This window comes from Erpetoichthys calabaricus, chromosome 6, assembly GCF_900747795.2.
Source record: "Erpetoichthys calabaricus chromosome 6, fErpCal1.3, whole genome shotgun sequence".
Classification (NCBI taxonomy): domain Eukaryota; kingdom Metazoa; phylum Chordata; class Cladistia; order Polypteriformes; family Polypteridae; genus Erpetoichthys; species Erpetoichthys calabaricus.
The window spans coordinates 71,645,289-71,665,429 of NC_041399.2; the positions used below are offsets into that span (position 1 = coordinate 71,645,289).

At 35.3% G+C, this 20,141-nt stretch overlaps 1 protein-coding gene across 2 annotated transcripts in view; it reads right to left on the minus strand.

The window, feature by feature from the left end:
- gnal (guanine nucleotide binding protein (G protein), alpha activating activity polypeptide, olfactory type) overlaps positions 1-20,141 on the minus strand; it is a 334,655-nt gene that overhangs the window by 194,412 nt on the left and 120,102 nt on the right. Inside the window, exons 1-4 of one of the 2 annotated variants that reach the window (XM_028803687.2) lie at positions 6,082-7,271; positions 5,689-5,761; positions 4,504-4,558; positions 4,210-4,329 (exon numbers count right to left, since the gene is read on the minus strand). In XM_028803687.2, the coding sequence (XP_028659520.1) occupies positions 4,210-4,329; positions 4,504-4,558; positions 5,689-5,761; positions 6,082-6,220 (387 nt within the window). In that variant the 5' untranslated portion in view covers positions 6,221-7,271. Of the gene's footprint in view, positions 1-4,209; positions 4,330-4,503; positions 4,559-5,688; positions 5,762-6,081; positions 7,272-20,141 lie in introns of those variants that run through there. The other variant, XM_028803686.2, reaches the window with a different exon arrangement.

Consider the following 20,141-nt stretch of genomic DNA (forward strand, 5'->3'; position numbering starts at 1 on the left):
CTGTGAGGTTTAAAATTTTAAAGGTTTTAAAGCAAAATTCCCAAAGAACTGCTTACAAGTTTATAAAATTTGGCAAACAGATTTAAGATTTTAAAAGATTGACTTTTTAAAATTTGAGTTCACACAACAGCTATATTGTAATAGTAATAGCCTCTTGTATATACAGTATTTTTGGTACTGTACACATGTTGTAAATATGGAGAAAGTAGTATCTTTTTATTAAGCAAATAGATTTTAATTACAGTATCTCAGCATTCTTCTTTAGACTGTAAATAATTAGATGCAGTACCTTAGATATACATTTGCACATAATTTGACCTTTGTGGTGATCTCTAATGGTTATTGTAAGTCTGTCAACTAATGTTTAACATTTTAAATAGTTCAGATTTAAACAAGTTATGCTTAATGTTATTGAGGCTGCATACATGTAAAATACTGTTTTGTCAATAAATTACTAAACATTTATATACAAGCAAAACATGTAGAGAACTACAAATCTCTCAAATACCGATAAAATTTTTTGAAAGGACATTGACCTCTTTTTCATTTACTAATAGAACCTTGTTGCAGTTCTTGAACTTTAACCAATCAGAATGGGAGTAGGCAAAGTATATGAAGGAGCATGCGTATAATTAGCAGTTTTAGCTTAGGTTTATTTTTTTTATATTTTATCTTTAATATACATCAGCTTAAGAATTCTAAATTCAGTAGAAATCAGCCTTTAAGCGCACATGTCCACTGGACTGGAATTCCCAGTTTGTAGCTTGCCACAACTATTTACTTCAATATAGTAATTCTGGCGAATTGCATATTTTATATTGCAATATAAATATTATATAATTTTTATATTAAGCTCATTATTTGTGAAAACCAAAATGAAGCCAAACGTATTACTTAAAGTGGACAGCCTATTTTTTCTTTACCCTATGTGTTAGTAAGTAATCTGTACTAATAAACTTTAATATAATACACTTTCATTTCAACAGACAGAACACCAAAATCAACATATTTTATTGCTGTAACACCAAAAGCAACATATTTCTGGCTCTTCCACTTTGGAATTCCCTGCATTGCCCCTGTAACATCATTTACTGCAATGACTCTTGTATGAGACAATAAAAAAGCAATGCACTCAAACCAGCAGTCAACACAACTCCATAAATTAATAAAGAAGGCAATTATATTTAAAAACTTTCTAAGTACCAATAATCAGTGAAAATAATAAAGTCTCAATGTATACATCAATGTATACTGCAGCATTAAATAATAGTAGCATTAAATACTAATATTAATCTAGCTACTTGATACATTTGTCATATGAAGGTCTATGACAAAGGTATTACAATAATCACCCCTCCATCAGTATATTTTCAAAGTTAGCTGCTTCTGGTCAGATTCAAGTGTATCAGAACCTATTTATTAAGAAGTAGGTACAATAAATGAACACATCCTGGATGGGATAGGCATTCCCTATGGACGACTTTGTCTTACGTCTAACTGAACAAATACTTATGGTAATTGAAAACAGACAGTCAACCTAGCAGAAATTCAGAGGACATTTAAACTGCATAGAAAGCAACTCAGCTGGTAATCAAACCAAATTCCAAGCACTTTAGCCATATCATCACAATGATCCACAATGGTATCACTGCTCAAATCCATGATTTACTAAACTACATTAAATAAACTATGTTAATAAACTACATAATATTTAAGCAGACTTCAAACAAAGAATCACTATATAAGAGTATACAGTAATCAAAAAGGATCTAGAAGAATCAAAATGTGAAGATCTCAATATCTGATTTCACACTGTACATAATAAGGTTTATATGAGTGCATTTATTTGACGCTTTAAAGAAAAATTTCTAGAACCCTAAACCACACGCTTCCCCTTTGTTGGAGCAGCACTGTGGTGTACTTGAGAGTCAGGTTGGAAGCATTCAGACTGCAGTATGTCCTGTGAAGAATAAGTACAATTGTGTATCAAAACTCACACATTTTCCTTTGCAACAAAGTTAAACAATGATTAACACAGCCCTGCGGTGGGCTGGCATCTTGCCGGGGTTTGTTTCCTGCCTTGCGCCCTGTGTTGGCTGGGATTGGCTCCAGCAGGCCCCCGTGACCCTGTAGTTAGGATATAGCGGATTGGATAATGGATGGATGATTAACAGTTTGTTAAATTTCAGATGACTTGATTTCTGGTACAACTCCTAAAAGCTCTTTGCAGTGCTGCTATTAGGACAAGGAGGAGGACCAGGCCAGCACAGTCCACGTTTGACCCACTGTATGTATTAAGTGCTCACACTGAAACACTGTAGTATGTACTATGGCATTAAAGGCTGAGATCTTCTGAACAACTTCAAAAAACTGTCAAGTATAATTCTGTATTTAATGAGCTGGCACACTATTAAATTATAAGGACTTATTTAATGGTTCCTTATGTACGTGTGTGTATATGTATGAATGTATTTTTGTGTGGGTGTTTTAAAATGTAAAAAAGTCAAAACTTGCAAAAGCTAATCAGCTGGTTGTGTGCTACTAAAGAGTTTTACAGCAACCCAAAGTAAGCATAAAATATCAGAAAAACCACAATCTCTTAAAGCTATGGCTGAACTGACAGGAAGTGAAGCATATACTGTATCTGTAGTCAAAGGCTTACACAGATGCCTAAAAAGAGAACAGCATCCAGACTACTGTCTGATAACATTAGAATACAAACAAAAGAGGTGTGTTTAGCCTTTCCGCTTAATCACAAATACTTTAAATCTATATCAATGCACACAGATAATACAATACTATGTAAATTGATTTAACTTATAACTAGACTAAAAACAATGCAACACACTTAAAGAAAACTGTATCTTAAAATACTGCAACTTTACTGGTGTCATGCTATCCTTGAAAGTCAGCTAAAATACTTAAAAAAACAGCATATATTCAATTAAATACCAATGAGCTGATAAAACGTTGGCCCAAACTCTTAGATTTGCAATAATTTCAACTTTTAGGCCAGTCACCAGTTATGAAACAATTTTTACAAAATCCATGATTCCCCTCGGGCTCTTCTGGGTTACATGTTTTTGTTTAACCAGGCTCCAACTGATTGTAACCTTCATCAAAAAATAAACTTCATCATCAGCATTTCAATAATAATAATAATAATAATGTTGCCAATTTTGTCTTGATGTGGTCAAAATACTGAACCTACTTTTTCTTGAAATAGAGCTTTTAATGCAGTTTAAATCTGAGAAAGTCAACTGTGTGTGTTTTTTTAGAGTTTATAAAGATTTCCATGCTCATCAAAAATTATTAAAAGGCCTGATACTTTGACAACTGTAAAGATAAACTAAATTAATGAGGATACACTCTGCAAAAAAACTTTTCCCTTTTTTTAAACATGCAATAACCCTTAGGGAAAAAAAATTAAGAACAACTCAAACCAAATTATAAAATTGCTGAAGTTTTTCTTATGATAATATCTAAAAATAATCTTAGTTCAACACCTTACATAACATAAAAGGTAATTTAATACATTCAACATAGTAAGAACAGCAAGGTAAAATTATATATGGTTGTATATGAGTGCAACTGTAGAATTACAAATACATAAAACAAATCACCTTACTATTCATTGAAACACAGAAGCTTAAACAAGAATGAATAATCTCATTTAGGTGCACCCCCAATTAAAGAGTCAACCAAAACTTTACAAGGATTATTATTTTAAAGAGAACTCCAAACCAGGCAAAAAACCAACAGTTACTTATTATCTCCAATCTATTTTAAAAGTAATATCTACTGACAAAAGCATGGCCTCTTAAAGCTCTTTTGATCACTGTAAGCAAGTTAACTGGTACATCAGCATTTCTTTTCATCATATTGCAAAAAACAAACAAGTCTATTGACGCAGACAATGCCTTTTATATTTTGCATTATAATATTTTTTTAAATTTGAGAGCAACACAGTGAAAATAGTTCTTTTTAAAGACTGCCCCTGCATTCACACCTTATCCTCAAAATTAAGATGACCAACACAATATAAAAATAACACTCTCCCTATACACTTGGTTACCAGAAACAGAAGCCACTTCCTATACCCATAGCAACACTTAGACAATAAAAATAAAGAATGCTTGATCTACAAAGGCAAACAGCAGTGCAAAAACACAAAAAACACATGTTAAATAAATATTCCAAGGGTCTTACCTGCGTATAATCAAAGTCTGACAACGGTGCTATACTTTTGATGTAGTCCACTCGGAAGTGGTTCGCTGGATTGGCTAATGGAACTGGGGGTATTAAAGTGCTCATCGCAGATACTATAGTCTACAAAGTGGACATAAGCAAAAACACAAGCATTAAACTAGATAAATAACAAGATAATCCTGTCTGATCATCAAAATAGGATTGCTATGGCAAATCCTATAGAAAGCTATAACTGACATTCCCAAACCCCTTGAAACATCATGAATTCAAAGATTTTAGAAGCAACGTACTTACCACTATGGCATCCTTCACATTTTTTCTAATGTCCAAAATTTTCTGCTTCTTTTCCCTGTGTAAAAGGAGAATGTGTAAAGTTTTTTTTTCTAATATATTCAGCTTTCTCCAACAGGTAAACATACAATTGCCTAATGCAAAAAGCAGGTATAGGAAAAAAAACTAGACTTTTTCATATATTTTTTTCAGTCTATGACTTTGCATACAGCTATGTGGATTCTCTTTTAATATACTTTTAAATTAGAAGAATGGACTTGTCTGTTACAATTTGCCTTGTGCCGAGAACCTGCAAGCTTACAAATAAAAATGCAGTAGTTTGGACTTGGAAGTGTCATAAATATAACATAAAAGTACTGCAATTATTAAAATTTGAAGAGGTAGTTTGATAAAAAAAAAAATGGCTCACCACGTCTAACTACTGCAAAGTAGTTGTGGAATAACAACTCACTGACAATAACAAAAAAAACTGTTAACATGTATTCCAAGACATAAATGCAATAGTCTTATATATTTTATTATTAAAAAATCCCATTAATGTGAAATTGTATTTTAAATAAACGTAAAAGTGAATATGAACTTAAAACTGTCATCTAACTTATGGGGAACCTATGCAGTGAACAGCAAAAGTGACTTGATAATGTGGAGCAACTGCCACCATAAAAAAATAACTTTAAAAAAAGTGATAGTATTTTGAACAAAGCAGAAAAAAATCAAAAAGGGGAAAAAACAAAACACCAATAGTGATTACTAGCACCAGCAACAACAACACTCATTTGTGCTCTCCATTCAAAGTGGGGTGAGAAGTATGCTATATGTGAGGCAATAGGAGAGAATAACCTTCCACATTCTGAGGGAAAGAATATTGACATTATTTCCCAGCATCTATTAATTAAAAAAAAAGATAAAAAGAACAGTATGTTTGGGGTTGCTGTAATAATCAGCAGAAATAGTCGCCATGTTGCTGCTACACTCAGGCCCTTAAAAGCGCTGCAGTAATAATACAAACACAGGAAACGAAATAAAATAGAGACATGGGACTGGGCAGCTAATCGGTGGCTGTCACAATGACATAATTTTATAAAAACTTTCATGAGACGGAGCGATCAGAAAGACCACGAAACGGGTGGGGGTGTTGGGATAGAGTGCATTTCATTTATTTGTTACAGATTATAAGGGTTCACTCACTCTGAATTAAATCCATTGACGTGCAAAATCTTCATCTGTTTAACAATAGTGCTTTTCCCAGACTCCCCGGCCCCTTTAAAATAAAAAAACAAACAAACAGAATGATGAATACATTTAAAAGAATCCACCAAAAATTACCAATTTACAGTTAGCCGGGATTTCGTTTCATTTCTTGCTACAGCAGTCGCCCTAATGCTGCTGAAGCCCGGCGATCGCTTCTAGGGTGCAGAAAGCTGTCATATGCAGAACCTTTTCAAAATCTGACATAATGAAATAAAAATGACAAGATAATTCTTTACCCCCAGCAAAAGAATAATAATAATAATAATAATAAACCAAGACAAACACACACACACTTGCACTTTTTTCTTTCATTTTGCCTTACAATCTTACCTAATAAAAGCAGTCGATGTGTGGCTTTGTAAGCTTGTCTGTCTTTCTGCAACTGCTTTTCTATTTTTTTATTCGCCTCTCGTTGTGCCTTTTCATCGATGCGTTGATCTTCAGTCTTGCTGTTACCTAAACAACCCATCCTTCAAATACGTCTTACTTCAGCACAGGCTAAAAAAAATTAAAATAAAGAAAACTGTCCCTCTCGTTTTCTAAATAAATACGTACAGAAAGAACGGGGAGGGGGGGAGGAAGCGGTGCGACGGATCGCCCCGTCGCTTCTGAAAAGACGTGTTATTATTTTATTATTAATATGCTGCTGATGATTATTATTATTACTATGACCACTACGAGAGGAAGGCAATAGGCAAGGCCGGTAAATATTGTATATTTTTGTAAATAAATAGCGTTATTCCAAAATCAAACCCCCCCCCCCTAAAAAAAATCTCCGTAAGAAGTCTATAAATATAGAAAAAAGCGTGGAGACCAGGGCTTCTCCTGGAAACCAGCCTAATGCTCTCCTTTCCTCTCCTCCTCTCCTCTCCTCACTCACTCACTCCCTCTCTCTCTCTCTCTCCCCAATCTGTATATTTCTATCTAAATTTCTATCTCTATTTCTGTCTCTTTACTCAGCACTGCCTCTTTCTGCAGAACCAGGAAGTCACCCCAACCGCGGAGGAGGGAGTTACAGATAGAGAAAGAGACACGGAGAGAGAAAGCGCGAGCGGCAATATAAGCCGACCAGCGGCGCTTTATTCCGGCACTGAGCAAAATGGTATTTATTATTTTTTATTTTGCCTGACAACACAGACGTGAAAACAAAGGCACGAGTGCGCGCACGTACGCAAGCACGCGCCTCTTGCAAGTGGAAATCAGCGCGACGCTAACTTTTTTTTTTTTTTTTTAATTTTTAAACTTCACGGATTTCTTTTAGTCGATGTTACCGCATGAAGATCTTGCCTTCTCAGTCCTACTAATTTCATTCGCTGCTCTCCCCCTGAATCATCCCAACTGACGCTGCTGGCTTTGGTTTGCCTTTCCTTCGCTAGACTTTCCAAATCAATTCCAAGCCCAAACAAGGAAGAAATCTAATCCAGGCCCCTGACCTCATGAACCTTCCCAATGCAATACGAATGGGCATTCTCTACTTTGTCATGAGCCTGCAAACAGTACTCCACTAGCAAGTTAACCTTAAGAATGAGGGTGTGTGAACAGGACAGAGGCTTGCGTCATGCTGTACAGCGCACTTTAACATAAACTGCCTCACCTGGATTTTCTCAGTGCAAGCGCGTCCTGGGACACTTCACTGGCCATGCTTCGTTTCACTTTTAAACTGTAATTTACATCCAGCTAGAACTTGTCATTAACGCCTGGCAACGGTGCCCTTTGTGTGGAGTTTATATATTTTTCACTGTTTGTAGTAGGGTTTCCTCTGAGAACAATTAAAAGACTTGATAAGAAGCGACTATACCTTGGGCTCAATGCATTTTTGTAGTAGGAGTATGACCCATGATGGACTGATATTCCATCCAGGGCTACACTTCTTTCTGTTGCTTCCAACATGCTTCCATTACCACATTTTTAACTTTCAACTTATATATTCTGTTAGATGATGAATATATCATGCCAAATGGCATGTTAATATATATTATTTTGCTTTAATTCATCCTGTTTATTACAAAAAACAAATATTTTTTAAATGAGGGTTGCACCTTGGCTCAGTAGGTAGTGCTGCTGCCTTATAGACTTACAATCATACGTTAATATCCCGCATGGTCTTGCTGCCCACATGGAGCTTGTGTATCATCCATGTGTCTGAATAAGTTTTCCTCCATATCCCCAAAAATCCAATAATTTAATCCGGCAGTGATGTATAATGATTAAGACACTGTACTTTCAACCACAAGAATGTTTCTTCAGTCCCCATAAATGCCCAATTCACACTGTGACCATGAGCAAGTTGGTAAAGTTGCCTGTATTTAAAAAAAAAAAATCTATGCAAAGATTTGCCATTTTCCCAAATCTTTTAAAGCTTTGGATAAATACACTAACCAAATAAATAATAACTAAAGGAAATAAGATTGTGCCCTTTAGGTTCTCCAAAATCTCAAGCACAATTACAGTAAGACACATTTAATAAACCGAGAGAGCCATGGCAGGATCTACCATCACAGTGACTTGGCTGTGCACCTTGGGGTCCTGCTATGCAAGAAAAAAATTTGTAATAACAGGAAAAGTTCAAGTTTTCTCCAACAGGCACTCACAGTAACCTGCTTCCAGCACACACTCCAACAGCCCTACTTTTATCTTCATGATTATAAACCTATTCTATCACACCTAAAGTATTCTTTTAAAGAAGCAGAGCAGGTGTTTCATATGTCGTTTTTATGAGTTTGTAGAACATTTAATATTTACAGTACCACAAAAGAAAGTCCAAATAGATGGTCATTCAAAATGAGATCCCAGTGGTACAACAAAAATAAAAAAATAAATAAAAATGACACAGACACTAAAAATCATTGTTTTGGTGAAAACTATACTGGTCATTTTAAAAAAAGTGAACCTAAATTTTGATTTGAACAAGCCAGTTGAGACTATTGTGACCAACCATACATATGTCAGGAAAGGGTTGATACCGCTACTTCTAGCAACAATGTGCAGTCCAACTCGGCAGTGTTCTATAAGACTAACATAGATGTAAGCAGTGTTGAGGACAACAAGGCCACTGTATGTTAAATTAGATGCTCCAAACAATGCCAAACCAGAATGAATTGTCTTTCATTTTATTTGGTGCAAATATGCAAGCCCAAATCACTCAGTTACACATTACCTTTTTGTCACAAAATGGCATAGACCTTTAAAAAGTTTTAAATTAATGTTCATTAACTGCGCTATTAGAAGAAACAATTTCCCACAGACAAGATGTTGCATCAGTTTGTTTGTTTGTTGCATTGATTGTAATGTACTAATGAACAAAAAACAAAGGTTATGTTGACCCAATGTAAAGTTTGGGATTTTTTTCTACTTCAGCACTTGTGCCTGATTTCTTATTGACATATGCAATGTTCACAATGTGCAAGTATATGAGTTAACCTAATGATGCAGTGAAGTGAGGTTTGGAAAGGGGGGGCTTTTTGAGCTTCTACACCCAGAGGCTCATAGGGGTCTTACCTGGGCCTTGGAGAGAGCCATTTCTCACTAACCATGTATATACTGTTATTCACCATAGCGGTGGCGACAGCAGCTTGCTATCAGCTGGCTTTTTTTAAATTTATTTATTTATTTATTTTATTCTAGCTAACAAGACACTGCTCTGTTCGAGTGCTGTCAAGGCATAACCAACATGTCAACGTCTTCATGATAATGTGCTAAGAATAGCAAAAAACAAGTTTACTGTGATCTTAAACTGATTAAATTAGTTGGACTAGAGTCAAAACACGAGTACAAAGTAATAGCACTTTTTTCATTCAATAAAAGTCACATGTTATTCTAATAAAAATGCATCATTATTTTAAAAGGTCAGTTTGTGAAGCAGCAAAAGCCAGATTCATTTTTTTTATTACACTCATACATGAGATGCTTTTGCACAAGTGCCTTCGCATTTCACAATTTTTGTTTTCACTCCTTTAATGCCATTGTGTATTTTATTTGGAAAAAAAAGTATTCTTTAACAAAAAAATGCTGTATAAAACAACTCTGCTTTGCTGATGTCATCATAGTAATTCCCAACAAGCTAAATGCAGAGATATTTCAAGAAATCAAAAAAGTGCAACATCACAGAGCTTGTTTATAGTGTATTTATTTCCATTCAGCATAAAAGGTTTTGGGTGGCATGGTGGAGCAGTGGTTAGCACTTCTGCCTTATAACTTTGAAGTCCGAAGTCTAAATTTTGGCATGGGCACTGCCTATATTGAGCATGCACATTCTGTTTGAATTTACATGGTGTTTATATTACTTCAGGGTATTCTAACTTTCCTTCCACATCCTAAAGATATGTGTCTAAGGCTAATTACTAACTCTAAAATGATTGTTGATGAGTGTGTATGATTGAACATACCCTGTAATGGACTGGTGCCCCATTCTGGCCAGATCACGCTCTGCACTGATGCAGATGAAATAAACACCTTGGACCCTAACCTAGATTAAGTGTGCCTGATAAAGATGAAATGAAAAGACTAAGAGTATTGATTGCAGTAATTTTATTTTGCAACAACTATATAATAAATATTTAGCAGCTCTGCCTCCTGCTCAGATCATACTTGTATACCCCATTGCCTGTTATGTTTTCTTGTTGAGGATAGTTGTCTTTAGTCTTGCCATTGTGTGTCCTCTAAACATATTCTTTCATTTCTACTAGTTCTGTTACCTTTGTGCTTCAAGTTTTTCCTTGGTGCTTTTTTGTACAGTTGTAGTATTTTCTATACTATTACTATTATATACTATTGTGCATCTTAAGACAGATGTGTAACCTTGCTCAGGAGCCAAACACAACCTAGACATTAAAGTAAGGTATGTGCAGAGCAGATAGTTTTTCTCTGTAAAATCAGTGGTACATGGGGTAGCAGCAAGCTGTCATTGCAGATCTGGTCAAAGGAACAAGAGCATGAGAAAACACAAAAAAAACGCATTCTGATTATGCTACACTGTATTGCCTTTTATTTAATTATTAACACTAATGTGCATAATTAAAATAAGCCTTTATTGTAATAAATGAACAGAGTACTATTCAAAAGATAAATGCCAAATCATGTATATATTTAGCCAGATTTAGAATCCTATGCATTCCAAGTTGTGAATGGGAGACATACTATCGACTTACAAAAGAACATCAAGTCAAATTACAAACTAATAGTTGTTTGGACAGCCCTCAAATATCGTGTAATGTTGTTTGGTTAAAGATTTCTTATACAAATCAACTTAAGAATAATTTATTTTTCTTGTTTTAGGAAGAGCAACAGAAGACCCTTACGAGGCTGCAGTGTCTTGTTTTTAATAAAGCAAGGTGGCCTGTCACTCACAAGAATTAGTAGTTAAAAATGAACATGGCAAACATCATCCAAATCTGTTTAATCACACAAACACACATACACCCCAATGTCTAAATGTAACAGGCTGCAGAAATCGTAATATAATTATAAACAATCTTAAGAACCTAGACACATTGCCAAGTAGGTACATCCACCTACCTAAATGAAACTAACACCCAAATGCAAACAGATAACTTAAGACCAATTAGAATTACCTAATTTAACTTGAATAATATAATTTCAAAAACATGAACGAGGCAGAGTACAACATAATTAAGTGAAAAAAGGAACATTGTCTAAAGAACGGTTCATCTTCCCAGGCTGGGGCGGTGTGGTTAATAGACATGCAAGTATCAAACAAATGGTACAGATTTCAGGCCTATTTTAAGCTGCCATTTCTAGTCCGTGTTTAGAATTATTCACTAGATTTTCTTTAACTTTATGGACTTTAATATAGCTTTGCTTTTCAGATCTGTAGCAGCTATCTTTATTTTAGTCAGTAAAGTCAATGATAAAGCAGAAACAACAACATTTATTTATATAGCACATTTTCATGCAAAAAGTAGCTCAAAGTGCTTTACATAATGAAACAGAAACTTCTGTCTAAAATTACTGTCAAGTAGAAAGCAATGCTTATATATAGATGGACAGATTCACAAAGGACATATGGACAACTCTATCACAGTCCAACAAGTTTGCATCTCTGAATAGCAAAATGTTATTTTTCAGTTTTGTCTGCATCCAGTTCTTCATTTGTCCCATAAAATTAAACTTAGTAATGTGTTAATAGGGATCTCTTCACATTTCATTTTGAATTTAGTACTGAAAATTTAACAGGTTCAGGCACATATTTGGTAACAATGCTATGATCATAAACATGGATGAACTAAGCTGGGTGCCTAGTTACAAGTGAAGGGGAATCAGATCCCTGTGCACACAAAAGGCAAATAGTTTTAATCCCTAAAGACTAAAAAAGACTCGGTGGGATGGTAATATGCTTACTAGTGTTTGAGAACCGGAGGTGTTATTCTGCAGGTAACAGTTGAATGTATTTGAGAATAGGAGGCAAATCTATGCACAGTGATTTTTTTGTTTTCATTGTATACATTATTTTTCTATCTTCATGATGGAGCGGAGAACTACCAGAAAATTCAGTTTGCACTCCGGTGACAGCCTTCTCCAAAAGTCTTTAGTACTGCAGTTTACTGCCCATCTGCTTCAGTCACAATAATTTAAAAATACTTTAAATTCACCTATTGTTTTACATCCAGCATACTTCTTTTCTGTTTCTAAACTGAAGTAGCAGTGTAGCAGAGTGCCATTTTGCAATCTTAACTGAAAATATGACAGCCATTTCTTCCCCAAGTATAGTGCGCAAAATATTATTACTGTTATACATCTTCTAATATGCTTTTTTCATATTTTGTGATTATTTATTAACTTAGTGGGAAGGATCTTAAAGAATCTCTATCACAAACTAAGAGAAAAGCCAAGCAAAATGACACCTTTTATTGGCTAACTAGAAAGATTACAATATGCAAGCTTTCGAGGCAACTCAGGCCCCTTCTTCAGGCAAGATGTAATACAGAAACTGAAGTTTCCTATGTTTATATACACACTCTAGGACAAGAAACAACATTGGTAAATCTTTAAATGAGAGATTTTGTATGTAAAAAATTAATAGATTCATTCAGGCTAGGGTTAATTTAGCAAGAGAGAAAAGAACAATGTATTGTCAAGATCTCTGGATAAGATAACTGTCCAACAAAGTCTTTTGAAGTTTGTAATGAGTTTTTCAAAACAATGTGGGTCTGTAGACAGGTTGTCTGTCATTCTGAGAGATGTAAACAATCCTCATATCTGGCCATAAAACTCTTGTCTTTATTCAATCCATGTTGTAAAGTATTAAATTTTAGCATGAGTTTAACTTCCCATTCTTTTCTCTCTTGCTGTGTTTTGAAGTTGCCCATAAGCACTGTGACCTTAAAGTCCTTCTCACAGTGTCCATGGCTGTTGAAGTGGGCCGCCACAGGAACATCTGTGTTGCCATGTTTAATGTGGAACCTGTGTAAGTTCATTCTCTGGCGGAGTGTTTGTCCAGTTTCTCCCACATAGAGTGCAGTGTCAGGACATTTCATGCAGAAAATTAGGTAGACTACATTAGATGATCTGCAGGAAAATGATCCCTTGATGTGATGTTCGAGTCGGCAGTGTGGCATAACTATACGGTCTGTATCATAGATGTGGGCACATGTTTTGCATCTTTTCTGTAGGCATGGAGATGTGCCATTTTCTGTTGGTTCACTTAGGGAGCCTCGGACAATTAATTGTTGAAGGTTTGGTGGTTGTCTGTATGCCAGGAGGGGAGGTTCAGGAAATACATTTTTCAGTGTTTGGTCTTTGTTTAGTATTTCCTGAACCTCCCCTCCTGGCATACAGACAACCACCAAACCTTCAACAATTAATTGTCCGAGGCTCCCTAAGTGAACCAACAGAAAATGGCACATCTCCATGCCTACAGAAAAGATGCAAAACATGTGCCCACATCTATGATACAGACCGTATAGTTATGCCACACTGCCGACTCGAACATCACATCAAGGGATCATTTTCCTGCAGATCATCTAATGTAGTCTACCTAATTTTCTGCATGAAATGTCCTGACACTGCACTCTATGTGGGAGAAACTGGACAAACACTCCGCCAGAGAATGAACTTACACAGGTTCCACATTAAACATGGCAACACAGATGTTCCTGTGGCGGCCCACTTCAACAGCCATGGACACTGTGAGAAGGACTTTAAGGTCACAGTGCTTATGGGCAACTTCAAAACACAGCAAGAGAGAAAAGAATGGGAAGTTAAACTCATGCTAAAATTTAATACTTTACAACATGGATTGAATAAAGACAAGAGTTTTATGGCCAGATATGAGGATTGTTTACATCTCTCAGAATGACAGACAACCTGTCTACAGACCCACATTGTTTTGAAAAACTCATTACAAACTTCAAAAGACTTTGTTGGACAGTTATCTTATCCAGAGATCTTGACAATACATTGTTCTTTTCTCTCTTGCTAAATTAACCCTAGCCTGAATGAATCTATTAATTTTTTACATACAAAATCTCTCATTTAAAGGTTTACCAATGTTGTTTCTTGTCCTAGAGTGTGTATATAAACATAGGAAACTTCAGTTTCTGTATTACATCTTGCCTGAAGAAGGGGCCTGAGTTGCCTCGAAAGCTTGCATATTGTAATCTTTCTAGTTAGCCAATAAAAGGTGTCATTTTGCTTGGCTTTTCTCTACATTCATAATGGCTAACACGGTACAACACCCTAGTACTATCACAAACTAAGAAAACAAAAGTTTTATTACATCACAGCAAATTGATGTCAAATACAGCCTACTTACGGAAGGCACATTTAGACATTAAAGATATAACTAGGTTCAAACAGGAAAAATGTGTTGCACAGGTATCTTATTCCAATCATGGTAAAATAAAACTAGGGTAGACGGAAAAAAATATTCACAATGTAGTTCCATTTGTTGCTACTTCTGAATTAATCTGTGTCTCAGAAGGTCCTATTATTACAGTAATATAAAAAACTAGAATGGGATTATAGTAATTTTAGATAATATAGACACAATAATTAAATTATAAATACTTTATAGCTAATGTTTATCATTTAGTCCTCAGTATGTATAATCACAAATATTTACCTAGAAATTGTAACTGTGCATTAAGCCCAGTTAATCACTCATCTATAGTCACTTAAGCCCAGTTTGAACACTCATCTTTAAATTCCACCAAACTATCCAAAACTGCCTTAAATGGTTTTAATTTTCTTTCTAAATTAAACCATCAGTCAGAAAGAGGTTTCTCTACCCATATTCAAGACAATATATTTTCTCTTTAGTGCCACACAGTTGCCAATGAATGATTATTTCTTAATAATAATTTGTTACTCTCTTGTGAGATCTTCCATTTATGACACCATTTTTATTTCTGACCATGGCTCACTTATCCTGGAATCCAAAACATCAACCTCTCCACCTTATAACTAGCCATTTAAATTAACATTTTTATCTGATGAAAGATTTTTTTACATTTATTTCTACTTAAATTGAAACTAATTGAACTCTCTTAAAAACATTTTAAGTATAGGGAATAAATAATTTACATTCCATCTGAAAATGAACTGCTCACAAAAAGGGCATTAATTAATCATATAACACGAAAAAAAAACACTGCTGAGTTCTGCCAAAAAAAAAAAAATCACTTTATGAACATGAAGAAAGGGACAATAGGATCAATAATTTCAGGCTCCTCAAATAAAGAAGTTTGAGATGGTGTTATAGAAAGCTGCATTACAGTCTGGTAGGAAAACAGCAGCATGTCCAACCGCAAGTGACCGCAGAGAATAATGGCCTTGGCAGAAAATATTGTCAGAGTATCTCTCCCTTGTGTGGAATACATGTTCTCCAAACGCAGTGTCCACAAGACCTACTACAATGCGCAGGAACTTTTCACTCCTCTCACAAATTCTTTATTCTTCTACCATTTGGAAAAAAATACTATAGCATCAGACCTAGATCTGCCAAGTAATGTAATAGCTTTTTCTTCCAGGCTGCCAGGCTCCCCCACACAATATAACCCCCTACCACCCTACCCTAATACCTTAAAACACAATCTCTCCCTCTAGTTTATGCGCAATACATTTCACCTTCTCTTTCTTTTTTCTTCATTTTTCTGCTCCTCCTGCACTTACATCACTCCCTTTTATTCTTATCCCTGCGCTCAGCTGGTGTCTTCTGATTACTGCTCTGCTCTTGGCTGGCAATCATTGAAGCCGGCACTTGCGCGCTCTGCGATAACACACGCTACAGCTAGATGAGCTGCCAGTAAAAGGATTAAACAATTAAAACCATTAGTGTCTCTATCACACTGCCACGGACCCCTCTCATCACATGAAAACAGAGAAATTAGCAACTTATTTAAGACAAATAAGAATGATGCTCTTATTAAGATTTTCAAATAGACAGAAACACCATAAATCTAGACATTAACACTCTCTAAAATCTTGCTTACAAGTGGAAAAGCTGAAGGACCAGATGGCTACACAGCAAAATGTAATTTATTAAACAAGGAAAAAAAACAAGCTTTCTTTATATCAGTTCCATTATTGCTAAGTATGTTCACCAAAACAATAAAAAGCTTTTAGAATGCACAACCAAATTAAACATTTTCCTACTTAACATCAATGTTAAGATACTGGCAAAATTTTCACAAACAGACTAAAGAAAGTGCGTCCTGTTATTTCATAAGAAAAAAATCTTCAAACTACACCATTATTATTATATCTGACAAATACAATGTAATATATACTTCAGCAAAGCACAGATTTCCGAGGCCTTACTGTCTTTGTACACAGAAAAACAGTCTTATGTGGGTTTATTTTCTCACTGCATTATGTAAATATGGGTTTGAGTCCATTATTTCTGCAAACATAGGTTACACTAATACACTTTAGCCTAAAAACTTTAGTTTCTCTAAATTATCTCCTCTTTTTTAGAATGTGGCACCCAACAGTGGCGTCCTTGATCACCGTTTTTTTCATCATTGTTACTGAAAGTCTAATCATCTATATGCATTGGCAATCAAAGATTCAGGTAACTGAAAGCAATGGACTTGAACAAAAGTATTACTTAATGCAGATGACATGGCGTTTTATATTACTGATCCATACTCGTCACTTCCATCTCTGCTAAATGTAGTTGAGAAGTTCTAAAGACTTTAGCCTTACACTTCAGCAAATTATTTTACCAGTTTTCTTTAACTGTTACCTAGGAATCACAATTCTAAAACAATTTAAATACCTAGTTAAATTTAACCTTAGTGATGGAATGTGTTAAACAAGACCTTTTATCAACTGGGGAAATTCTGAAATAAATCCTCCCTTTATCCTTTTCTTTGCAAACTAGTTTTCATGAATTACTACCAACTATGTGAAAACCCAGTGCTTTTGTGCTTACTTAGAATATGGTACCAGTTCTCAAAACATTTGAAGACGGGGATTTTACAGTAAACAATATTTTTTTTTAACCACAAAACAATAATTTATTTTCACCATATCTAAAAATAACAAATCTATACATTATGGTATATATTTGGCAGGAAAACTTTACAGATTATACTGTGATAACACTTTGCTACATGAAACCTATCCAACTTTCCTATACTTCCCTCACTGCCCACTGTAAAAATGACATCCAATGGGATGTTACTGCTTAAAGAACAATTCATTGCAGTAAGTTGTACTACACAGCTAGCATGTCATGTTATCTTGACCCCTGGAAATATCCTAACACATCTCCTATAAGAAAGGAGATCATTAGTGCACCACTTTCAAATGAAAGTGTTTATTAAACTTTAATGCAATCTTCAGGATGCCCAACTAGCAAAGTATCTAAAGCAATTTGTATTGCATTTGCATTTCAAGTGTTACATATGAATCAACTGACCTCCCTGCCAAAAAAAAAAAAAAAAAAATTAAATTACTTTTTTTTTTTTCCTTTTCTTTCTCAGAGGTTTGTTCCAACCAAAGTCCGATTCATACTTTGCATGAACACAGACTTTAACTGCTCTGCTCATATACAATTGCATCATGTTGTTTACTTTTCCTGTTAGGTTTGTATTTTATTAGCAGATTTCTTTTATAAAATGCTTTTAAAGTAATTTTTAGGGATTTCTCATAAATGTGACAGAGGGTTGGCTGCATTAAGCACTATCGTCATGAAGAGTGCAGATGTGTGGTGTGTCAGTCTTCACAGAATGTGCATTATTTGTTTGTTGTTGATAAGTGTGCAGCCCATTACCACAGTTTCTATAGATGACTGGCGAACATTATTATGAAGCAAGAATGCATAACTTAAACTTTAACCTTTTAGACCTGGAGTTACCCTTGTCTTGTACTTATAGCCAACAGCCAAAGGTAATTATCCTGGTGAGGATAAATCACCACTGACACTAACCTTCCCTGTCCAGTATTTGTCTTTTCAATGTTCAGCCACAGGGAGGATAACAAACTACAGTAGTTTGATGTAACAGTAAAAAACTTAAAAGAGATTTCAGGCACTGATGTGTTTTTTGTGGAAGATGTTGCTGACTCTGAGATAGACTGCTCTGTTATACAGTTAGATGAGCTTTCTATGTATCGTACAGACCAGAATAAATTGTCAGTGATTACCTGCTAAGAGAGTTTTCAGGAGTTTTTCTGACAGCTGCTTACATTGTACCAAAGGCCAACATAAGAACATAAGAAATCAGACAAACGAGAAGAGACTATTCAGTCCATCAAGCTAATAGCTAAGCTGCCCAGTACCTCATCCAGATTTTTATTAAAGGATGTTGGTTTCTGCTTCAACTGCATGTCTCAGTAGTTTGTTCTAGAGTTCCTCAACTTGCGTAAATAATTGAATCCTGGCTTCAGTTTTAAAAGCACTTCCCCTTAATTTCCACCTATGCTGTTGAGTAGGTAAGTCACCCTTAAGCTGAAAGAATGTTCATGGATCTACTTTAACAATGTCTTTGAGGATTTTATATACCTGGATTAGATCCCCACGGCGCCTCCTCTACTCAAAACTAAACAGTAGGACATGTTCTTAAATCCTGGGATGCACTTGGTTGCATCCTCTGCCAGCTTCAAGTGCAGCTATATCTTTCTTGGTGACCAGAAGTGCATTATGTAGTTTGAGCATAATGTCCCTTGACTTAAATTCAACAGTTTCTTATGATATAACCTACCATTTTACAGTATTTGCCTTTTTAATTGCTTCTGTGCATTGCTTAGTTGAAGAAAATGTTGCATCAATTTACACCCCTAAATCATTTTCAGAGGTTGCTTCCTGTATGACAGCGTCTCTGATCTTGTATTTGTAATTGATGTTCCTTTTACCCACGTGTAGCACTTTGCCCTTTTCTACATTAAACTGTTTTTTTAAAGAGTTTGCCCTGTTCTGAAAGTTGTCAAGGTCATTTTGAATTCTTTTTTGCTGCCTCCGCATTGTCTGCCATCCCTCTAATTTTAGTGTCAAACCACTAATTTGACAAGTTTACTAACAATACAAAGAATCAATGTCATTAATATAAATCAGACAAAGTAATGGTCCAAGGACATACCCTTGAGGGACTCCACTGATGACCTTGCTCCATGTGGAGCATTTTCGTTATCTGTACTCTTTGTCTCCTGCCAGTTAACCTACTAGAGATCCAGTTTAGTAGGTTACCTCTGATGCCTACAGATTTTAGTTTCAGAAATAAATGAGAACACCAGCCTCCCAAACTACAGAACATCATTACTAACTATGAATGAGGACATCTTATGGAATTACTTATTTTGGCTAGGAGCTCCAACAAAGGAAACGTAAGATACACTGCAGATATCAGCAGCACATTGCACTCTGGACACCCACAGGGCCATGTGTGATAGAGAGGGGAATTTCCACCAATGTAGCAACAAAGGGCCAGCTGGGTAGAATTGCAGCATAGGGTGTAAAACAAATTAATTTTTTCCATTGAGTGTAATTCCATGTCAAATCAACCAATGGCCCACACACTTTGGACTCAAAAAATTTTGGAAAAACTACTGGGTGCACCCATGTTAGTAAGGAGACACTCTGTACAATTCTTTTGATGTAATATCAATACGATTTTATCCAGCCTCATTTTTTCATGAAGTTTCACAAGTCCGTAGCTCAAGAACTAAACCACTGAGCAGTCTCAGACTTTGCACACTGGTACATTAAATGGTATAGTATGTGACCAAATTAAAACGTTTGGTCCAGATGACCCAGCATGGTCAAAGCATCCCCTTGAATTGACCAAAATTTAATTTGAGTTTTTGGCTTAGCTATGTTTACGCCTCAGAAACACATATTTGTAACCAACACAGACATTTGATTTTTTTTTTTCTTATTCAGATAACTAATATAGGCTTTCAGAAAAAGTAATAAACAGTAAAGTAACTGTATC